Raw genomic sequence first — 23,636 nt, forward strand, 5'->3', positions numbered from 1 at the left:
CCATTTAATCAGTCTTTCTTCTCTTCAATACTTCAAGACTTTCTTTGACAATCACATCTTCCTTCACCGATTGCCAGAGTTGCCAAATAAGATTATTTGTGTTGTTCAATAAACTATAAAAAAAAATCAAAAACAAGAACAAAAATGGAAGGCAAATGTTGTCATCTGAAATGAAATGAAATGCAATGAAATGTTATTTTTATCATTTTATTTGTGTCACTCGAATAAGTCCAGCCATCTTCACTACCCTCAATCAACATGCTACATCACTTCCAATGCTTATTGATGAATGTAAACCACAACTTGCAGCTTTCACTTATTCTAATGAAATTGCCTCAGGCCTCACTCATTCTATTTGGATAATTATTTTAGAAAATCTGATGGGGGAGGAAAGTGGGGGTGTTATGCGTCTTCTGATCAAAAGTCAAGAATATCAGAAGGAAGATGGAAAGAGAAGATGAAATGAAAGATCGAATGAATGAATGAATAAACAAATGAATGGAATAAAATAACATAAATAAATAAATATAATTTGGAAAATGCAGAAATCTAATGAAAATGACTCAGGTTTAGTTCTTAGTGAGATTTTGTCTTGAGATCCATCTCAAGTGATCTCTGTTGACTGGACAAATTATTTATACCTCTGATTCCCAAATGCATTGTGTCAAGAATAACATTACATTTCCTGCACTCCTTGTGAAAGTGGACACAGGAAATAAATAAAATATCAAAGAAGCGGAAAAGAAAAGGAAGAGCCACAAGAGAATCACAAATTGTAGATAATAAAACAACATCAACAACAACAACAAAAGAAACTACAACAGCAACAATTCCAACAACACTGACCACATAAACAACCAGAAAAACATTAACAACAATAACATAATAATGCTGTTGAAGTGATAGTAATGTTGAGAGCAAAAAACAAAAGAAACTCATTTGACTGGAAAAAAAATAGACTTTTAAAACTGAACTAGGAATGAAGTTATTATAGACGTTTCACTCCGTCTGTCTTGGTGTTCCAGTCTGTCTCTCTTTGAATATATATATATATATATATATATATATATATATATATATATGTATATATATATATATATACATACATACATATATATATAAATATTAATATAAGCTTAAAAGCAATCACCATGCAATGATTAAAGAAAACAGTCTAATATTGGGGCATATAAGCCCCTAACGGATATATATGTATGTATGCATGTATGTATGTATGTCTTCATCATCACTTTATCATCTACATTTCCATGTTTACTTAAGTTGGACAGAGTTTATTTCTAATGGGTTAAATCTAAGAATAAATTAAAATCAAGGGAATTATCAGCTGTTAAAATGTGTATGCATTTTCAGGACCCCTGTATATACATGTGTGTTTGTGAGTATGTGCATGCATGCATGCATGCATGCGTGTGTGTGTGTGTGTGTGTGTGTGTGTATGTGGATATATACTTGCTTTGTAAATACATGTGTGTATTTATAAAGCAATAGGAGTTAACTTCTTATATAGGCAATCATTGATTTTGTGGTCTTGCTTTCCAGACACTGCTTAACTTCACGTTGTATAAACCATTATGAGAAATAGTTTTAAAAAGAATGTTTTCCAAAATACTGCCCATATTAAAGGGAATAATTTTTACTCAGCACGTGTTAGTTATGTTTCGTAAATGTCTCTAATGTGGTAATGAAATGTTTGGAAACTGTATTTCTATGAAGTTGAGAAGGAACAAAATGTTATATGTGATAAAGAAAGATTAAGTTTCATAAAGGTGCTAGTTATGACAGTAGTGGAGAATAAAGAAGATGGCTGCTGTAGGAAAACTAAAGTAAGTAAATTGGAGATGACAAAAAGAATGTAAGTAAGCAATATCAGATGCACGTACACAATCAAGTGGATGTGGTGTTTCCCAGTTTCATAATAGGTGCTTTATAAAGTGTTTACATTTCTTAGAATTCTCTGATCTTTGTTTAACTAGAGATTTTGTTATAAGGGTTCTCTGCTATGCACAAGAAACACTCCAGTTCTTAGCTACAGGCGGATAGGGTCTGGGTCTAATGCCCATATTTAAGACAAATTAAGGAATGACATCATCCACACTAAGTGCATTCATTCTTAAATAACTAGTCTTTGACTTCCATGTTGTTATACTAGATTTCACAAGCAGCTTACATAAATCTCACAAGAACTAAAGAAAAACTTATATCAATGTAGGAATATCCTGTACAACAGAAAAAGAAGTTTGACAACCGATATTAGTGTGTTTATGTCCCCGTAAATTAGCAGTTTGGCAAAAGAGACCGATAGAATATGTACTAGGCTTACAATGAATAAGTCCTGGGATCGATTTGTTCTGTAGTTAAATGACTGAAGCAAGTAAAAGAGTATATATACATACACACACAGAGAGGCACACACATATATACATATGTATACCTACATACATACACGTCATATAAAACATATCTAATGTAGTGAAACTTGCAGTGAAGAATATCATGTTGAGTAATTCCTTATTTTTTTATAGTTATTTAAAGACAACTCTTATTTCTCGCTATTGTTGTTGTTGCTGCAGGTGCTATTGTTGATGTCGTTGATGTTGCTGCTGCTGCATGTCTTTCTTTTATGCATTTTCCTTTGCTTTTGATTTTAAGTTATGTAAGAAGTTTCGGTTTCATTCTCAACTAAACTAACTTTTCAATTCTCTTTTGCCTTTCTCTTTCTTTCGTTCTGACTTTCTCCCCCACTCCATCACCTCTATCTATCTATCTATCTATCAATCTTTCTATTTCTCAGTCACATCCCCTCTCTCTCTCTGTTTCTCTTTCAATTTATTTTCCATCATTATTTCCCGCTTACCCTGTCTTTATCTCTCACTCACACACTCTCACTTTCTCTCTCCCCATCTCTTTGTCCTTCTCTCTAATTTACTCTGACTGTCGGTTCAAACTTGATTTATTGGTATGGAAGTAGAACAGATGTTCAGTGAATTTTCCAGATGCTGCAACCACAAAATGAAACCAGCACTCTTTCATTCCTCTCTCTCTCTCTCTCTCACCCCTACACACACACATTCAGCCCTCTATCTTTAATAAAAAAAAAAAGATCTTGATTGTCTTGTCATCTCTTCACACATTTTACATTCTAGAACCATATGTCCACCATCTTGTTCTATCTTTCCTTTCCACATCTTTTGACATTATAATTTTACAATGAATAAAGCTATAAATGAAAGCCAGCATCAGAGATACAAATTAATTAAGACTTAATTAAATACATGAAGACATGGTGATTTTAAGGTCTTGAGTTGAATTCCTGGACTGGTCTGCACTTGGGAGCCTTGAGCAAAACACTTCATTTCATTTTGTGAGTTGTCATAAAGTTTATCTACAGCAAGAAACCCATTCTGTTCTGGTTCCTTCTCTCAAACTTTAACCCTACTTTCTAAAGCACAAAGCTGCATCCCTCTCTTTCTGTAACCCCACTTAATCGAGGAGGGTCTCAGTGCTATGAAAAACACACCTGATACATGCTGTCAAAGGACTGGCTTTAATCAGGCCATCAGAGTACAATGCTGTCTTTGAACTTGTTGGATTTTGGATTTTGTCAAACAATCTGTCTCATGCCAGTATGGAACATTGGTGCTAAATGATCATGATGATATTTCTGTATGTGTATCGCTCTCTCTTTGCATGCATGCACACATGCACAACTCCACAAACACACCACTCACACACACACAAACATACTACACACGCATATGCAAACAAACACCACACACACTTACACATAAATAAACACCATACACACACACAAGCACACCACACAGACACCACATACACACACGCACATGCATACACAAATACACACACACACAAACATACCACACATACGCACACACACATGCCACACTCACATACACACAAGCAAACACACCACACACACATGCACACTAACAAACACCACACACACACACAAACACACATGCACATATATTGGAAATCTAGTTATTTTGTGAATGTCAACACAAAAGCTTTGTGGTATGCATAACTGCATATATTGCAAAAATTGTTCAGTGAAGCACAAAGTAATTTGACTGACCGGTTAATAGAATCAATAGCATTTCTATGAATCAATTATGAAGTAATACTTTTGAAATAATTAGTATATCATAGTCTATATGCTTTGTTTAGTTCAGTAATTAACTATTAAGTCCATACGGCCTTATTGAAAATTGCTGTCAATCAAGTTGTTGATGTTTAACCACAAGTCAATCTTGATTGAATAAGCTTATGTACAAAGACATTTTTTTGTATAACAAGGACTTTGCCAAGGACTTTCTCCCTCTCACCATTTTTTATTAGTCTCTCTCTCTCTCTCTCCCTCCTAATCTTTCTCTTTTTCTCTCTCTCGTTGCTTACACGTGACCATCGTCCATCTTTTCTTTTCCTCTTTATATAAAATTAATATGAGTGTTTCTGCCACCCAAGTAGGCTTTGGAAGAATTTAAAGGATTTGAACGATGGATAACAAAGGAAATAGTGAATGCTGAGAGATATATTTATGTTGAAAAGAGAAAAGATAGAAGAGAGAGATAGATGTCCAGTCCTTAGAACGTCCGTGCTGGAAAGAAAGATGGATGATGGTCACATGTGAGCAATGCGAGAGAGAAGAAAAGAAAGATGGGGAGAAAGAGAGAAAGATAGACACAACAACAAATGGATGTCTAAGGCCTCTGACCCTAAGACATGAGGGTGGGAACATGAATATTCATACCACATATGTTGCTTCTTTTTTTTCTACAATTATTAAATGTATAAGCAGTTCTTATGTTGGTGTAAGAGTAATTAGAAAAATATAAAGAGAAGAACATAGATGATCGGACTGATTGTGAAGAAGTCACATGTACTAAAAAAGGAAAAGAAAAAAACAAATGCACAAAATGAAACAAAGTGAAATATCGTGGAGTGCTCAGTGAAACATTATTGATTGCTTTAAGATGAATTAAGTTGCTTAATGTTTATAATGTTTATCTTACTAATTTTATTACTTTGTCTGTCGTCGTCATCATCTTCATCATCATTCTAGTGGCCGTCTTCATCATCATTCATTATCATCATTGTTGTGGTCATAACTGTCATTCCACCAGCACCAGCACTCCCAGCACCACAACCACTACCAACAACAACAACAACACCACCTTCATGACCACCAATAATTCATCTTCATTTTCGAATATAATTTACTTTTTGAATATATTCCGAAGGGTAATTAAAAAGTAACAAAATCTATAATATAGATTATTTCAAACTACAAAATAAACAATAAATAAATTAAAATTGGTTAAACAACAACTTCCTGTTATTGATGAATTCTTACATAGCAATAATGGTTTAGACATAAACAGAACTGCACTGCAAAAAGGTAGTTTCCATTTCTGTTTTATTATGACATTACCAAAGTTTATTCTAGAGTGATGATAAGAGTACTACTGAGGAGTGGGAATTGGAACAAAACAAAAGTTTAGGTTTATTACATTCACTCTTCAGGTGCACTGCTTTTTGAGATTCCCATGACTCTCTGTCACCATTCAGTTCCATTATTATGAATTTGAATAGGGAGCTTGAGTTATAGAGAATCTTCCATTAGCTGATTACACAACTATAGACGCTGCTCTTATGGATATGTTGCAGCTATTCTCTTGATAAAGGCTGATGATCCTGACCGTTGATCTTCAAGGGTTCCTTCACTCAGCATCAATGTACGAAGCACCATTGGCTCAGTTGAGCTCTTCCACTACCTCTTCACAATCTGCCATACTGCAGTCCTATAACTTCATCACATCCTTGGCAGGGTGGCTAAATGGATACTATGTCTTGCCATAGGGCAACCCATAACTATGCAGAGCATGGTTGTCACTCTGTGAGGCATCTTCAAAATACCCATAGACCCATAGGTTCATTAAACATCTAATTTATTATATTGTAATAATGTCCAGCATCAGAATTGTGAAGGCATGTGGCCTAGTGATTGGGGTGTTGCACTCATGATCATAAGAACATGGTTTCCATTCCTGAACCAGGTAGTATATTGTATCCTCAAACAAAACACTTCACTCAGTCCACTCAGTTGTAAATGAGTTCCTACAATAGATGGAAGTTAACCCTAAAACAGACCAGCATTTTGTTCAAGGGAGTGTTGTAATCTCAGTCACTTAAATGCCTTGAAAACTGTGGAGACACATTGTAATATTTAAACAGGGACAAATAAAAGCTACTACATCGGATCTGTGGAGGCATATGACCTAGTGGTTACAGCAGTGGACTCACGGTCAAGGTATCACAGGTTCAAATCTCAGACGGGGTGATGTGTGTGTGTTTATGTGCAAAACACCTAAGCACCACCTGGCTTCAGCAGAAGATAATAGCGAACTTCTGCTGACTCTTTCACCACAACTTTATCTCATTCTTTCCTCCTGCACCTAGCAGCTCGCCTGTGATGGGTAGTGTCCTGTCAAGGTGGGGAACTAATATGTCAATGAAACCAGGAAAACCAGCCCTTATGAGCCAGGCATGGCTCGAGAGGGAACAAACAACAATAACATCAGATCTAAAGCTATTCATCTGATTGGATTTCATACACTTTTTGTCTACCTCTTTTTTTTTTTGACAAGGGTTTTAGTTGAGTTTAGGCTATAGTAGAAGACACTTACCTAAGGTGCCTGCAGTAGGATCAAGCCGAAAACCATCTTGTTCCAAAACAAGCTTCTTAAGCATGTAGCCATATGTGTGGTGCCTATTGAATGTTATACAGTGGGAGGCCTCATCTAGCTGTCTATTATATGTGTCATCTCTATGACATAAAGCATCAACTTCATTAATGGTAGTAGACGATGATTAAAAGAGAATGTTAGTAAGAGTAATAACATTTTAAAGTTGGATAAAAAAAAAAAGACACATAAAAATATAAAACAGAAAAAAAGAAAAACTTGTTTTCTTTGGAAAAAAAATTCTTTAGCAAGAAATATAAGCTGAAGAAACTAAGAACATAAATGAAAAACCAATAAAAAAATAAAGGGAGAAAACAGGTAGCCATAGCAATGGGTGAAATGGGAAAAAATGAAGTAAAAGATACCAATTAAGATATATCGTCTAAATTTTCCTTAATTTGATGAGAAGAATAAATTAGAAATACAAGCAAAACAGAAATAAATAAATGAATAAAAATAAAAATGTGATATAAAATAAAGAAGGAAAAAGAAAATACACTGAATGAAATCCAAAATCAATCATTCAACTGAATGGCAAACAATTAATGTGGTTCGTTGGAGAGCGAAGGACAATTGAAACGAATTAGTGTGAAACACTGCTTGCTAAATATTCTCTTCAGTTTCAGCACATTTGTGTGGAAAGGTAAGGAGAAAGGGGGGCGGTGAAGCTAAGAGAATGATTGACCAAAAAGAAAGCAAGACAATAATGAAGAACTATAAAATATAGTGAGTAAATCACTGGGAAAAACAGTAGACAAATTAAGTGGTATGGCTAAATGCTAGTGGTAGTGGAGGTGGTGGAGGTGTTGTTGCTGCTGCTGTTGTTGGTGGTGGTGGTGTTTTTGTTGTTGTTGGTGGTGGTAGTGGTCATGGGGTGGTGAGGAGAGTGTTTTGTAATGGTAATGTTCATCTGTTGTTATTGCTGGTGTTGTTGTTGTCATTGTTAACCCTCAGGTAGGTTCTGACTGAAATATCTATGACCAAAGGCGTTCCAACAATGGCCATGTGATCTGTTTTGTAAAGGCAAAGTGTATCTAGGAATATTTTAGGCATCCTGTCAGTTATTATTCTTTGTTTTATCTTGTTTATTTTTTATTTCTTTAGATGAGATTTTAAGGAGATTTGACAATTATTTCTAGCAGTTTGCACGACTGCATGGAGGTTTCAATTGTAATGATGCATATTGTTGGCCCGAGGCCAACTACTATGGCCAACTTAGATTTCTAATCAAAGGCATTTCAACCATGACCATCTCATCTTACAACTATGTAGGTCTGCATTATCACTGTACTCTTCTCTTTCCTAAGACAATAGTGTTATCAAATGGAGATTTGCTGCTATTTTAAGCAAGGTCAGTGATCATTTAGAGGTTTCCTTTGGTGGTGGCAGTAATTATGGCTGTTGTGGCAGTGTTTGCCATCTTAGAGGTTATCCTTATAGTAGTGGTGGTGGTGGTGGTAATTCTTGTAGTCTTGTCATGGTATTGGTGTGGTGCTGCTGATAGTGGTGTTGGTGGTGGTGCTGGTGTCAAAAGATTGAAAAAGAAATGTATGTAATAGTTTCTTTTGGCAATGAATGATAAAGGTATACTGATAGATAGATAGACAAAATGACAGACAGATGGGTAAATGGTTGGATAGATAGATATATAGATAGACTAATAGATTAAACATAGACAGAGAGTGATAGATAGATAGTTAGACTGACAGGCAGACAATAAGATAGACAGACGGGCTGATGGACAGTCAGACAAATATGGATGGATGGCTTGATAGATAGATAAATTCATCGTAGATAGATGAATAGATAGATAGACGAATGGACAGATAGATAGATAGATAGATAGATGGATGGATAGATGGACAGATAGATAGATAGATAGATGGATGGATGGACAGACGGATAGACGGACAGATAGATAGATTGACAGAAACAGAAAAAGCTATGAAAATATATATAAAAACAGTCCAATAAAAGACAATCAATCAAATGTAAAACAAAAAAAAAGAGAAAATAAATTTATGCAAGTTGGGATAAATATTCTATCAATGTTGATGTGGAGTTGAATTAAAATGGTGTCTAGATGAGATAAGAGAATTGTAAAATTAATTTGTTTCATAGATTGTGTGTGTGTGTGTGTGTTTATGTTTAAATGTTTTATGCTCATTATGTGTAAGTATTTTGTTTTTTGTGTGTTAGAGTATGTGTGTGTCAGGGTGTGTGACAGTGGGTATTTTTCTCATTAAACAAAGAACAAAGGTAAAAATGTTCACAGAGGAAAAAAAACAAAAAACAACATAAACTATATAAAATATCTTGCTATAAAGATGGCTGTGGTGAAAATGAAAAAGAAACAGATTTATTAGTCCTTTATCCTTTTAAAATCAGATGACAGAAGTTTTGCTTCACTAGCTACACAAGTTTTTTGTTATCTTTTTAGCCCACTTTTCTCTCATTTTCTCTCTATGTAAACCAACCCAGGAAATTTCTTCCTTAACCCTTTTGATACCAACCTACTTAAGCCTGCCATTAGATCCATGATACAAACTCCTTGTGTTGTAAAGATTTAAATTTAAATTTTCCGTCAAAATTTCATGTCAGTTTATGTTCCAAACCCCAGATTAACAATGATAAAATTATTTCACTAAATTCTTTATTGTTTTCAAAAATAATTGAAACAAAGACAATGCATTTTGAAAGAAATGTGGTAACAAAAGGGTTTCTTGTATTTTCGTTTTTATTTTCTTAATCTAGAATGAGAAGATCAGGGATAAAACTGGAGTGAAAAACATCATTGCAGAATACCACCAGGCAAAGCTATGGTGGGCTTGTCATGTCACAAGGCTCACAGACGACTGGTGGACCCATACAATTGTTGAGTGGTATTCATGCAAGTGGAAGAGACCACTCAGGAGACCTCCACTCAGGTGGAAAGGTGATTTAAGAAAAATGTTTGGAGCACAATGGAGGAGAATGGTAAGAGCATGAGGGGAATGGAATAAATGCTGTGGTCAGCAGAGCCAACTCAGCACCAGACAGCCTGGCCAATCCAAATGAATCAAATAAAGAAGGGCAGCATCCAGACCCTATATTTTGGGGAAGAAAGGGAGTTATTTTTCTGGTCAGAGATCTAGTGTGAAGGTCTAAGTGAACGTATAGCAAAAGTTCCTTAGTTTGCATATCTTTGTAATGATGTCTTGTTGCTAGCCTCAGGCCAACCCAGTGGCATACTGTGGGTATAACATGGGTTTGGCTCCTCAATAACAGATATCCAGTAATGAAGGAAACCAAAAAAGGGTGAAATCACATGATCTGGTAGTATACAAGAGGTTTTGTCAAGGTAAATAACACAGATTTCTGTTTCAGCAAAAACGTCCACATTACTGTGGAAATAAAGATTGCCTTTTGATATTAATACTGCTTCTGTCACTATTAATTATTTTTTAAAGTTATATACCTCACACATAAGGATTATAATTCACTCTAATGAAATAAGGATGAATCAAATAGTCAAGACAAATTTAACTATTTGTAAAACAACTTTTTGACATATACAAAACAGGTAATTTGAATAACTTCAACAAACCAAATGATAACCTAAATTTTTGTAACAAATATGCTGACATTTAATTTACTATTCATATTTTCAGAAAAAAACTTGAAAGAAAAATTTATCATAAGATTTTAATAAAATTTGAATGAACATATTAAAACAAGGCAGCATGATACGTTAGTAAACAGCCAAAGAGTGACTGGTAAAAAAATTCATATAATGCATTTTCAAATGGTGAAAGATAAGCTTGATATCATAATCTTTGACATTTATAGCAAACTAGATCAGAAGTGGGGCAAATAGAAACAACATACATTCAATAAAAATTTTTAAATTTATTATTTCTATAAATACTTGAATGAAGAATGTATAAAATTTTCTCTCATGTCAGCAATATAAGTAGATGATTATAAAAGTAGAAAATAACGCCAATGGATTGAAGTTTATGAAGAGATTCAACAAGATTTTTAAGCAATAACATGGCAGTTAGGAGTGAGGAAAGTTCAAAACATACTGAAATATATAGGTTTTAATTAATTTTCTACTTGTTCTTTTTATTCATTTTTATCTCTCTACTTGAAAAGGATAAAATAAGTTTTTATGGTTTTAGAGATTTCATACCGATTTATATCTTTAAACGAAGAAGAGTTTAGTTGAAGTATTCTATGAAAGACTAGTTAACATCTTATCAACTACAAAAAAATTGTTAAAATCTTATTGAATTTATATTCTCTATTTGATTCATCATAGCTGTTGTAGATGTTAATAAACTAAAATATTAATGTCATGTCATGTGTTTCATGAGAATTTCTAAGTTCATGATATTAATTTAGAAGATCAGATCATTCTAGACCAAAAGAATTCTAGGAAAATCAGACTAGCCTGTTTAAGGGTCTCTGTTTTCTAGCAGAATATTTTATCAACCTTTGCAGCTTGATGATATCTAGAATTTGCAGTATCCTACATATATTTAAAGATATAATTGTAAGAGAGTTAAGCATCATTTCAATAAGTGACTTTTTAAAGATAATATCTATATACTAATCTGATATATTGTGAGCATCGACCTGTAATAAATAAGCTCTGTAATCTCATGAGAAACATTTGCTTGATTTAATAGCTGAGAGACTGAGAGAGACATGGAAAGAGAGAGATAAAGAGAAGAGATAGATAGAGAGGGAGATAGAGAAGAGATAGATAGAGAGAGAGCAAGAAAGAGGGATAGGAAGAGAGAGACAGGGAGAGAGGGAGTCAGTTTTCATATGAAAAGACTTTGAAAAGAGAGGTACTTACTACATAAATCGAACAGAAAAAAAAAACTGTATGTGTGTGTATGTATATATGTATGTATAAATACATACATACATACAAATTAAGAACAACAACAAAATAATGTTTTTAGTTATGGGCAAACACAAAACAAATCAACAACCATAATCCAATCTAACTAAAAAAAAAAAAAAGAAACATTGATATAAGTAGGAGTCTAATGGCTATGTGGTCATTCCCACCTGAGTAGCTACAAAAGAAGAAAGTCAATCTACTTTGGTAAATATTTTACTAGAGGAAACCAATTTCAGGAAAATTACTTTACATACCAGAGTAAATAGGATAAATAGGATTCTACCTGAATCATTAAACTTTTCTTCTTCCTCACAGCCAAATAATTTATTCCAATTTGTGAACTTTTTGTATTTACCATATTTGTCAATTCAGACTGCTTTCACTAGTTTTGGTGAATTCTACTGTTCCAGTGAGTTAACAAATAGGAGAGACCCTGGAAGCAAGTATATTTGCAGTGAGGAGTGAAAAAAATCTGTCATTTCAGACTTTTTGCCTTTCTTCTGAGAGCAATGTAAAAAGTAAGCAACAGAAAGTGAGAGGGAGAGAGAGAGAGGGCTGGTATTTTCACTCCTTACTAAAACTGAGTTTCTCAAACTCTTCTGCACTATTCTTTATGCCCCAACATGACTGCAGTCCAATGACTGAAACAAGTAAAAGTTAAATGATACAGGCTAACTATTGTCAACACAGATCGTCAATCATTTCTTGATATTTTGGTAAAAAAAAGAAAAGAAATGGCAAAAATAGAATATAGTAGTCCACTACTGGACATATTGCTCTTCATGACCGAAAACTTTTGATAATTCTACACACTCATTAATACTGACCAGAATCTGTCAGTCTTAATATTCATTTTGGTGACTGAGGAGATTGCAAATACACGAAGTGAAGGGCCTTATCCAAGAACACAACATGCCCTACAGACCTTTTGAACGAAAGCCCAGTAGTCCTGTCACTAGCCAAACTTCCTTTTGGGATTTAGATTTTACTTTAAAAAGACTAAGTTTGAATTATTTTTCCAATAGTTTAGTCAGAGAAGGAGGTGAAGTATACATGAACCCTTTCCAGATCTTCTGTTACTGGGAAAAACAGAGAAGAAAGACTCTGCTACTAAAGTTGCACAAGGTTTTGATGTGAAGTCAAGCTATAGATTAAGTCTACCATCTAAGAATGACAATATGACAACTGACCGAAATTAAATCTACTTTATTCACACGTTATTTTATTTCATTATCCTGCTTTGCATTTTTAATTTATCTTCTGATTTATTTTATTCTGTCTTAGGTTATCATATTTACTAGCAAATAAGTAAATATATGTGAAGGAAACAACATTTTTTATGAAGTTAAACTATTTTTGAAAAGTATACACTTCATAAAAATATCTCTCAGATTTTTTTTTTTTTTTTTGTTCTGCCAAATGAGGAACATATCAGGTTTTTACTTTATATCGGTTACACATTGAGGGAAGTTGATGGAAACATTTTCTGTGGTATTTCAGGTAGGGGCTTAGTGCAAAACATTGAACCAGATATTGGCTTTGAAGACAAATTAGAACTGCTACCATATTCCATGTTGTCATTTGTTTCTCTGTACATAAAATTTTGATTCTCAATTGATTTACTCAAAGATTTGCAAGATGTTTTTCTATTCTGGTGTTTGATGGGAAACGCATAAATATCTGAAAAAGAAATAAAAAGCCACTGTAATTAATAAATTCAATGCCTGTTCATTAGTTCATGTTTTAAGATTTCATTCCAGCTAACTCGTTACTTATCTTTTACTTTTAACTAGCTTCAGTCACAGAATTGCAACCATGCTGAGACACTATCTTGAAGGGGTTAGTTGAACAAATCGATCCCAGTCAATTTGTTCAACTTAATCTTTATTTTTTTAAGCCCGATACTTGTTCTGCAGGGTTTTTGTTTTTGCTGAACCACCAAGTTACAGGTTAAGAAGCTTGCTTTGCTACCATACGGTTCTAGGTTCAGTCCTGCTGTGTAACAACTTGAGCAAGTGTCTTCTGCTATAGCTCTGGGCTGACCAATGCTTTGTGAGAGAATTTGGTATGTAGGAACTGTGTGGAACCCCATCATGTGTGTGCGTGTGTGTTTTTGTGTATGTGGTTGTCCACTTTCAACCACCACAACCACTTGACAATTGTTAATGGTTTGTTTTCAGCCCCTGTAACTTCGTAGCCCAACTAAAACGACTGTTAGAATAAGTACCAGACTTAAAAGAGATGTACTGGGGTGGGGGTGGGATCAATTAGTTTCATTAAACCCTTGAAGATAGTGCCCCAGCATGGCCACAGTCTAGTGACTGAAATTAGTAAAGAGAAAATGAATGAGAAAAGAAACCCTATTTGTTTCATGTATAATAGTATAATAAAATCTAATCCAGATTTACAGTCTGCTTAGAAGTAATTCTTTATTTTTCTCTTAATTCTGAGGATTATAAAACCTTGTTTTGAAATGGCTTAATCTGAAAACAATTTATATTCTGAATGTGATATTAATAAGAAAGAAATAATAGTACAGAATCAAATATTTAGGAATCTCTATGGACAATAATATCATATGATAAAAAGATCAGAAAAAAATAAACAATATTTTCAATAATGTTATCATAATTAATGTAAGAATTGAAAATATGAGTAAAACTATTTAGGTGGTGAGAAATTTTGGCAAACATGAAAGACAGCTTGCAACATATTTCAGTCATATTCTGGCCACATCAACAAAACCTTCTCCAAAATGATAATAATAATAATAATAATAAGAAGAAGAATAGTAATAATAATAATAAGTATCAAAGGCAGCAAGCTGGCAGAAATGTTAGCACACCAGGCGAAATGCTTAGTGGTATTTTGTCCATCTTTGCAAGAAGGTGGTGAGCTGGCAGAAACATTAGCATGCTGGGTGAAATGCTTAGTGGTATTTCGTCTGTCTTTATGTTTTGAGTTCAAATTCTGCCGAGGTCAACAAAATAAGTACCAGTTGCATACTGGGGTTGATCTAATCGACTAGCCACCTCCCCCAAAATTTCGTGCCTTGTGCCTAGAGTAGAACAGAAGAATAAAATGTATCAGATGCCCTTCTTCAGCTACAGGGTCATAAGGCCAGTTTCCCAGATTCTGTGGCATAAGAACTCCTACAGATAAACATGATGCCAGCCCATTGCTGGACTACTTATTTCTGCTAGCTGAGTGGACTGAAGTGAGGTGAAATGAAGTGTCTTGCTCAAGAACACAATGCATCGCCTGGTCCAGGAATCGAAACCACAATCATACAATCATGGATGCAACACCCTAACCACTAAGCCACATACCTCTGCCATGTCAATGAAGGAATAATCATTAAATCTCTAAATAACTTCTAAGAAGTTTGGTTGAATTTTCCATATTAAATCCCCATTATAAACTTTGCTATATTGGCTTCTACCTACTGTAATATTTTCCAGCCTTATTCTCCTTTATTCTCATGTAAATTAGGTATGGTTTCAAAATAATAACTGACATATAATTAGAAGTGTTAAATCATAAATATTTAGATGTTCATAGAATAATATGTACCAAAACATCAATATTTAGTGGTAAGGCATCAATATTTTCACTTCAAAGAAAGACAGGATAGAAATGAAGAAGAAACTATATACAAGATGGTATTAACATAATTAATGCAAGAAGAATTGAAAAGTAAAGTGACAAATTTTGGTAAATATAGAAGACAATTCGTGACATATTTCAACCTAGTTCTGACCTTATTATCAAAGTAAGGCTTCTTTGTACTTGATGAATCGGTGAGGTAAAAATCTCTCTGTATGTGTATAAAATTGTACATTGGCTGGTGTAGTAAAACAGAATTGTTTAGAAAATCATTAATTCAGGGATGCTAGCTGCATGGAAAACAGTAGTCAATTTACTGCTAATAAATCTAATGCAAGGATTGTTGATGGTCTGTGTAAATATTTACATCTGTGAAGCCATTGAATTGTTCTAACATATTTTAGTAAATCCTTGGGCAAGAAAATAACTTCTTTTTCTCTCTGGATGGCAAAAACATATCTATGAGGATGAAGATATCAGTGGAATGACTTAAAAACAAATGCTTAAAAGCCCCATAGGAATCTATTAAATTATGCCAACTTAGGCAAAATGATATAAAATAAGCGTTTTTCAGTTATAAAATATATCCTTTTTATTATCGGCACAAGGCCTGAAATTTTGTGGGAAGGGTTAATTGATTGTATTGACTCAAGTTCTTAGCTAATTTCATCAACCCTGAGAAATGAAAGGCTAAGTCAACCTTGGTGGCATTTGAACTCAGAACATAAAGATAGATGAAATGCCACTAAGCATTTTGTTAAATGCTTTAACAATTGATTTCAAATTTTGACACAGGCCTGCAATTTGCAGGGAGGGCTAAGATGATTATATCAACCCTGGTGCTCAACTGGTACGTATTTTATTGACCCTAAATGGATGAAAGGCTTGGTGATATTTGAACTCAAAATGTGATGACAGATGAAATGCTGCTAAGCATTTTGTTTGTGTTATTCTAAAGTAAACTCTAGATCATAATTGATTTCTTTTAATTGGAAATATTTCATAGATTTGAATACAGGCATGTGGTTTGAAGTTCACTTCACAACTGTATTGCAGAACATTTTTTTGTAGTTAAGTTGACTGAGCTATTTGGGAATTAAATGCTACTTGAGACAGCATATTAACTGCTAATTTCTTAGTTAATTGTTTGATACCCAGTCTACCCAGCCAACAATTCTCTTAAACTGAATCCATACTAACATTAGAAATGTCAAATAATAAATAAAAAAAAGCTAATAGTAATTCTATAACTTACCAAGAAGTTCTTCATAGTGATTAGCATCTGCTTCAGTCCAGCCATGTCCAGTGTAATTACAGGAGGATACCTCTGACATTTCATTGTAATTTCCAAGAAATTCTGGCTTAAAAGAACTTTGTATTCTTGGCCCATCATATATTATGACCATATCATCAAGGAAGTTCTATAAATTTCAAAACAAGTTTTATTAAATTTCAAACTAGACGATTTAAAATCATTCACATCTAACAGAAAGAAAAAAAACTAACTCATTCAGATCTTAAATAATAACTAGGAGTAAGACATCACCAAATCAACGTATAAGCATTGATGATAATTAGTTGCATTTACATTGTGAGATTGTGACATCAGATCTTAAGGTGTTGGGCTTTATGAAAAAGGCAAAGGGAAAAACCAAAACAAATGGCAATGTGTGATGAAGCAGATCTATCAAATACAAAAGAATGGAGTGGGGGAAACAAAACAAAAACATCAAAACACTGATGATGACAATAAACAACAATGACAGCTATCAGAATTTGAGGTGGATTTTTTTGCAGTCAAACGTCTTTCCTGTCACCAACATATATTTGTGTGTGCGCGCATGTGTGTGTGCACGCATGTGTGTGTGTATGTGATAAGGGGGCTGCTAGTTTATATCTTATCACATGTATTGGATTGTTTCCTTCAGAAAACCCTTTTAGGTGTTAGTGACTGCCCATCATGCTGAGCTTTGTAAATCAAGATCAACTTGATCTAAGATCAGAGGTTCCATTCTCATTCCTATTTAACCCACAGTCCAGCTTAGTATTACACACACACACATATTTATATATATGTGTGTGTATGTAAGTATGTATGTATGTACATATATAAATGTATGTATGTATGTATATGTATATATGTAATATAAAGCTTAACTGTGGGTCAAATATGAATAAGAATGGAACCCACAGAGAAGTTCTATGATACTTAAATTTATTTCAGTTCTGATTCATGTAATATATTTAATCTTTACTTGTTTCAGTCATTTTGTATGGCCATGCTGGGGCATCAGCCTCAGTACTTATTTATGTATTTATTTATGAATCAAAGTTCCACTGCAGTGGTGGTGGTGGTGGTGATGATGATGCAAGGGGCTGCTACACAGTTTTTGTCGACCAAGTTCCACTCAGAAAGTACAGGTTAACCCATAGCTATTGTAGAAGATACTCAAACAAATTGCTGTGCAGTGAGATTGGACCCAGTAACCTGTTGCTGTGAAGCGAACATCTTAACCACACAGCCATATCTCTGCCTACAGTTTGTTCTTTGATCAAGCACATTACCTTTACTCCTTATCAATCTCCTTCCAATGATGGTAATAATAATTATAACGATTGCGGTAGTTTGTAATATTAATACTTGTTCATAAAAAAATAATACTCAAAAACATTTCAATAATATTTCTGTTAATGACAAAGACAGGAAAAAGATATAATACTTCTTAAGTTTGCATTTCTTTGATCTTTCTATATTATAACCATGATGCAGTTTATTTCGTATGATCACAAATTGTATCTGAAATAGCTCATCATATTGTTTGTCCTCTTATGAAAAGAAAAAAGAAAAGCAAATCAGTCTTAAATATATTTCAAAGAAAATATAATACATTCCAATAATATTCCTGTAATTTTACAAAAGTATTTATCAATATTCTATGTATTACTGTCATTGAGATATTCCTCCCCTCCACACTTCCAGAATTTTTTATATTTAAATGGTAATTAATTCTTAGCTTAACTATAATTCCTTGTCTTGCAAGATTTCAATTTTACAGTTGATTAATCATTTTCATGCTGTTTTTTTTATCTTTATATATGTGTATGTACATATTTACATGTATGTAATAAAATAAATGTAGTATATACCAAATAATATTTGTATTTTGCAAACCAATCATGTCTTTCATTTATTTTACAAATGTGTCTATGTGCGTGTGTGTTTGTGTGTGCCGCCTGATTGGTTCCTGTGACAGTGGTATGTATAAAGCACCATTCGAGTGTGGTCGATGCCAGTGTCAAGTGACTGGGCCCCGTGCCAGTGATACGTAAAAAGCACCCACTACACTCTGGGAGTGCTTGGCGTTAGGAAGGGCATTCAGCTGTAGAAACCTTGCCAAATCAGATTGGAGAGACAAAGAAATTCAGGGAGAGTTGATGATGTTTTTATTACAAGTAGTAGTGTTGATGGTGACAGTGAGAGTAATAATAAGAGAGTGAGAAAGAGTGGGTATGTGAGAGAAAGAGGAATTGAACACAATTCATTTACACACACATTTAGCTTTTTTGTGATTGAAATGGGGTGATAGTAATAATAGTTGTGATAGAGGCAGAGATGGCGGTGATGATGGTGGTGGTGGTGGTAGTGGTAGTAGCCGAGGCGGTCAGGGATGATGGTGAGAGTAAGTGATGTGAAAGACAGTGGTGGTGGTGGTAGAGGGGAAGGTAGCGAAGTCAAAGGTATTGATGGTGGTGGCGTCAGAAGCCTGAATGGTGTGTGTACAGCAGAGATGGTGGTGATGGTAGTTGTACTGCTGTTTATCATGCAACTTTACAATAACTTTCAAATCAACAAATTATATCATTGTTTTGATGAAAATTGTTCATTGCTTGAAAAATATTGTTCAAGTTTAATAAAATTTAAGATGTACTCAATGCATGAAGAGTCATTGTTGGGCCCAAGGCCTAACGAAGAGCCCTCCACAGGAGCTAGCTTAAAAGCCACCTGATATATATACATATATATGCATATAGCGAAAGTGCTTCATGGCTTAGTGGTTAGGGTATAAGGTTCATGATCATGAGGTTGTGAGTTCAATTCCCACCAACACATTCTGTTCTTGAGCAAGACACTTTATTTCATATTGCTCCAGTCCACTCCACTGGCAAACATGCATAGCACCTGTATTTCAAAGGGCCGGCCTTGTCATGCTGAATCTCCCTGAGAACTACATTAAGGATACACATGTCTGTGGAGTGCTTGGCCACTTGCCCATTTTCATTAGCAGGCTATTCCATTGATTGGATCAACTGGAACCCTCATCGTCAGAACTGGTAAATGAACATCACTTTTATACATGTGATGTTGTTCGTTTCTAGTCTTCCATGGAAAATATGTCTGATCATAGGAAGTATCAGCTGGAAGCAGGTGAGTGTTGGTGACAGGAAGGTCATCCAGAAACAGAAAATTTGATTCAACAAACCCCATCTGACCCATGCAAGCATAGAAAAGTGGACGTTAAAATGACGAGGACGATGATAATATTTGTATATATCTGTATCTATACTCTCACACACATACTTATATTTAGTGAACTCACTTGTCATAAATGATAGATGAAAGCTCTGCAACTTCTTGCTGAAACACCTGCACAGATGATTTGCTTATAGTGATTAAATGCTTGTGTTGTTTAATAGCTCACATGTTTGTTTCAAATTGACATTACCTGTAGAGGTGCATGATATGCTACATATCTGAAGGATGTGGCCACAGAGCAATGTGAAATTAAGTTTTTTTGCATATGAGTGCAACAACTCCACCCACTAGGTCACACATCTTCATATATATATATATATATATATATATATATATATATATATATATAATAATAATAATAATAAAAAGTAACAACAAAAGAATGAGACTTTGATATTAGATAAATATATGATTATTTATATATGTTATAATTTAGAACAAACAGTAAAAGGTTGTCATTATAATCTTTACTCGGAGTTTCGAATGTCGGAGCAAAGAGCTACGATACATTCTCACTGGCTATTAATGGCAACACACTCCAATTTCATCTGGCAAGGTTTATACAGCTGGATGCCCTTCCTAATGCCAACCACTCAGAGAGTGTAGTGGGTGCTCTTTCACATGCCACTGGCACAGGTGCCAGTCAGGTAGTACTGGCATTGCCATTGATATATATGAAAGAGCATGACTTAAATTTATTCCAACCTTACTGGGTTTCCTAATATATAATATATATGTACATAACTAATTTAGAGACGAACCACTACTCTACAACTCAGAACCCGTCCAAATCCATGCTGTAAGGCATATACCATCTTAATATATCTAAGATTTTAATCTAAAAATTTAAATTAAATAACATATATAAATAAATCATAGAAATATTAATTTAAAAAATTTTTAAAGTCAAATTTATAAATTGGACAGTAAAAATTAATACGATAACATACAGTATGGAAGTCTAAATGTAGAAAATTAGTGCTAGTACATAGACTATGCGCGTTTCATGACTGAAATAGGACTATATAAAATCATAATCAAATTTTATCCGAGTTCATTAGAACGGGGAGATGATTTTACTCCCCAAATCAGACACTCTTCAGGTCAAATCCCTAAGAAAATACCTAAAATCATTCAGAGAATAAACATAAACATGAGAAATAAAAATATATATAAAGAGACAAAATCTGTAAACTAATCCCTACATTAACGGTATTAATATAATTATTAAGAGTTACAATCTAAAAATATTATAGTATTATAGTAAACAAGGTTAAAACATTATGGAATAAGTAGATAATAGTAAAAAAAAATGTGTTAGTGTACAAAGTTACTAAAAGACGGATGTCAATATTGTTTATAAAATTAAAATACGAAAACATGATTTATCTGCCGGCTGGTGACTGTAGATTAAACCAACATGTGCTATAGAATTTATACTAAAAGGTCACGTGATAAATATGGCGTATATTACCCAGAAGTACCTGCGTATTATAATTACTAAAATAATAACGAAAATATCGAATAAGAAAATCTACCTAAAATAAAAAAGATTCTTGAGGATTAAAAATACTAAAATACTTAAACTTGCAAATTAACGCAGAGTAATAACTACTCACATACGAAAATTCTATATTACGTAAATAATGCTATGAAAATAAATACTGAAAAGTCACGTGATAAATATGGCGTCCATTACCAGAGGCAAGTACGTGTTATAATTACTAAAATAATAACGAAACTATCGAAAAAGAAAATCTACCTAAAATAAGAAGTTTAATGAAGATTAATAATACTAAAATACTTAAAACTCTCAGATTTACACAGAATAATAACTATACCAAATATGAAAGTTATATATTACTTTAATAATGTTATGAAACATTTCAAAAGACTGCTTATATTATCGTTGAATACTTAAAGTAAAGGAAGTTATATGTTCCAATTTTGTATAATATTGTGATGATTAAAGTGTATTCTAACCCTAATTTGATGTCTTTTACGCTACTGATCATAACTATAAGTTGGTATTTAATACTAGGTTTAAATAAATAAATTAGTTATCTAAACTTATTATATAAGTAATTTAATTTATGTCTGCATTGAATATTACGTTTATCATGGGAGTTAAAGAATTTGTTATTAGCTAATGATATCTCTTTAAATTCGTTAGTACATAATATATATATATATATTTCAATATGTGACCGCGTGTGTATCGTTGGTAATTTTCTTTCTCCGTCTTCCCTTCTGTGGACGTTTTCTATATTTCTGATGAAGAGCCTTGCTCGAAAAAATCCTCTTTCTTTTCTTTCCTTTCCTGAGCGTTCAATAACACTGTACTTATTCCACGTCCTCGCGTTGTTGCTTTTTCTTGTTTGTTCATGTTTGGATTGACTATATGTATATATGCATATATATATATATATATATATATATATATATACAAAAATAAGAGGAATGACCAGCAAAAGTGGACTCCTATATTCTAGAAATAGATGCCGAATCATCTACCCTCATTAATAAATTATATATATATATATATATATATATATATATATATATATATAGATAGATGGATATAGGTATGTATATATATAGGTGCAGGAGTGACTGTGTGGTAAGTAGCTTGCTTACCGACCACATGGTTCCGGGTTCAGTCCTACTGTGTGATACCGTGGGAAAATGTCTTCCACTATAGACTATAGCCTCAGGCCAGCCAAAGCTTTGTGTGTGGATTTGGTAGCTGGAAAGAAGCCCTGTCGTATATATATATATATATATATATATATATATATATATATATATATATATATATATATATATGTATATATATATATGTGTGTGTGTGTATATGTTTGTGTGCCCGTGTTTATGCCCCCAACATTGCTTGACAACAAATGCTGGTGCATTCACTTCCCCATAACTTAGTGGTTCAGCTAATAAGTCCGATAGAATAAGTACTAGGCTTACAAAGAATAAGCTCTGGTGTCGATTTGTTTGACTAAAGGTGGTGCTCCAACATGGCCACAGTTAAATGACTGAAACAAGTAAAAGAATAAGAGAATAAATATATATATAGACACATGAGTGGCTGTGTGGTAAGTAGCTTGCTTACCAACTACATGGTCCCAGGTTCAGTCCCACTGTGTGGCACCTTGGGCGAGTGTACTAGGCTTACAAAGAATAAGTCGTGGAGTTGATTTAAATAAAAAGACGGTGCTCCAGCATGGCCACAGTCAAACGACTGAAACAAATAAAAAAATATAATGTGTACATTATTTACATTTGACGGATATTTGTCCTCATCTTGTTTGCTGTTAACACAATGTTTTGGCTGCCTTCATCAGGTGTCTTTGGGAAATTTCGAACCTGGGTTCTCATTCCTAAGGTATTTTTCGATGTTATTATTATTATTATTATTATTATTCAGGTCACTGTCTCAGAATCTTGGGGTTAGTAGTCGTGCTCTTAACTGCTATGCCATATGCCCGTAGTGATTAAGAGCATGGGCTACTAACCCCAAGATTCCGAGTTTGATTCCAGGCAGTGACCTGAATAATAATAATAATAATAATAGTAATAATAATAATAATAATAATAATAATAATAATAACATCGAAAAATACCTTAGGAATGAGAACCAAGGTTCGAAATTTCCCAAAGACACCTGATGAAGTTTGGAGGGTATATCAGCCGAAATGTTGTGTTAACAACAAACAAGATGAGGACAAATATCTGTCAAATGTAAATAATGTACATAGTGTACATTATTTCTCATCTCTTAAATATAGAACTGTATAACGTGTCTTGT

General features: G+C 33.7%; 1 protein-coding gene across 2 annotated transcripts in view; it reads right to left on the reverse strand.

Annotated features, from left to right (window-relative positions):
* Window positions 1-10,658: 10,658 nt before the first annotated feature.
* Window positions 10,659-23,636, reverse strand: part of LOC106880259 (protocadherin beta-2) — a 43,568-nt gene continuing 30,590 nt past the window's right edge. For both annotated transcript variants that reach the window (XM_014930124.3, XM_052973097.2), the window contains exons 3-4: window positions 16,544-16,709; window positions 10,659-13,362 (exon numbers count right to left, since the gene is read on the reverse strand). In XM_014930124.3, coding sequence (XP_014785610.1) covers window positions 13,136-13,362; window positions 16,544-16,709 — 393 coding nt within the window. In that variant the 3' untranslated portion in view covers window positions 10,659-13,135. The remainder of the gene's footprint in view (window positions 13,363-16,543; window positions 16,710-23,636) is intronic.

The sequence above is a fragment of the Octopus bimaculoides genome, chromosome 14 (genome assembly GCF_046866305.1).
Source record: "Octopus bimaculoides isolate indiv1 chromosome 14, ASM4686630v1, whole genome shotgun sequence".
NCBI lineage: Eukaryota > Metazoa > Mollusca > Cephalopoda > Octopoda > Octopodidae > Octopus > Octopus bimaculoides.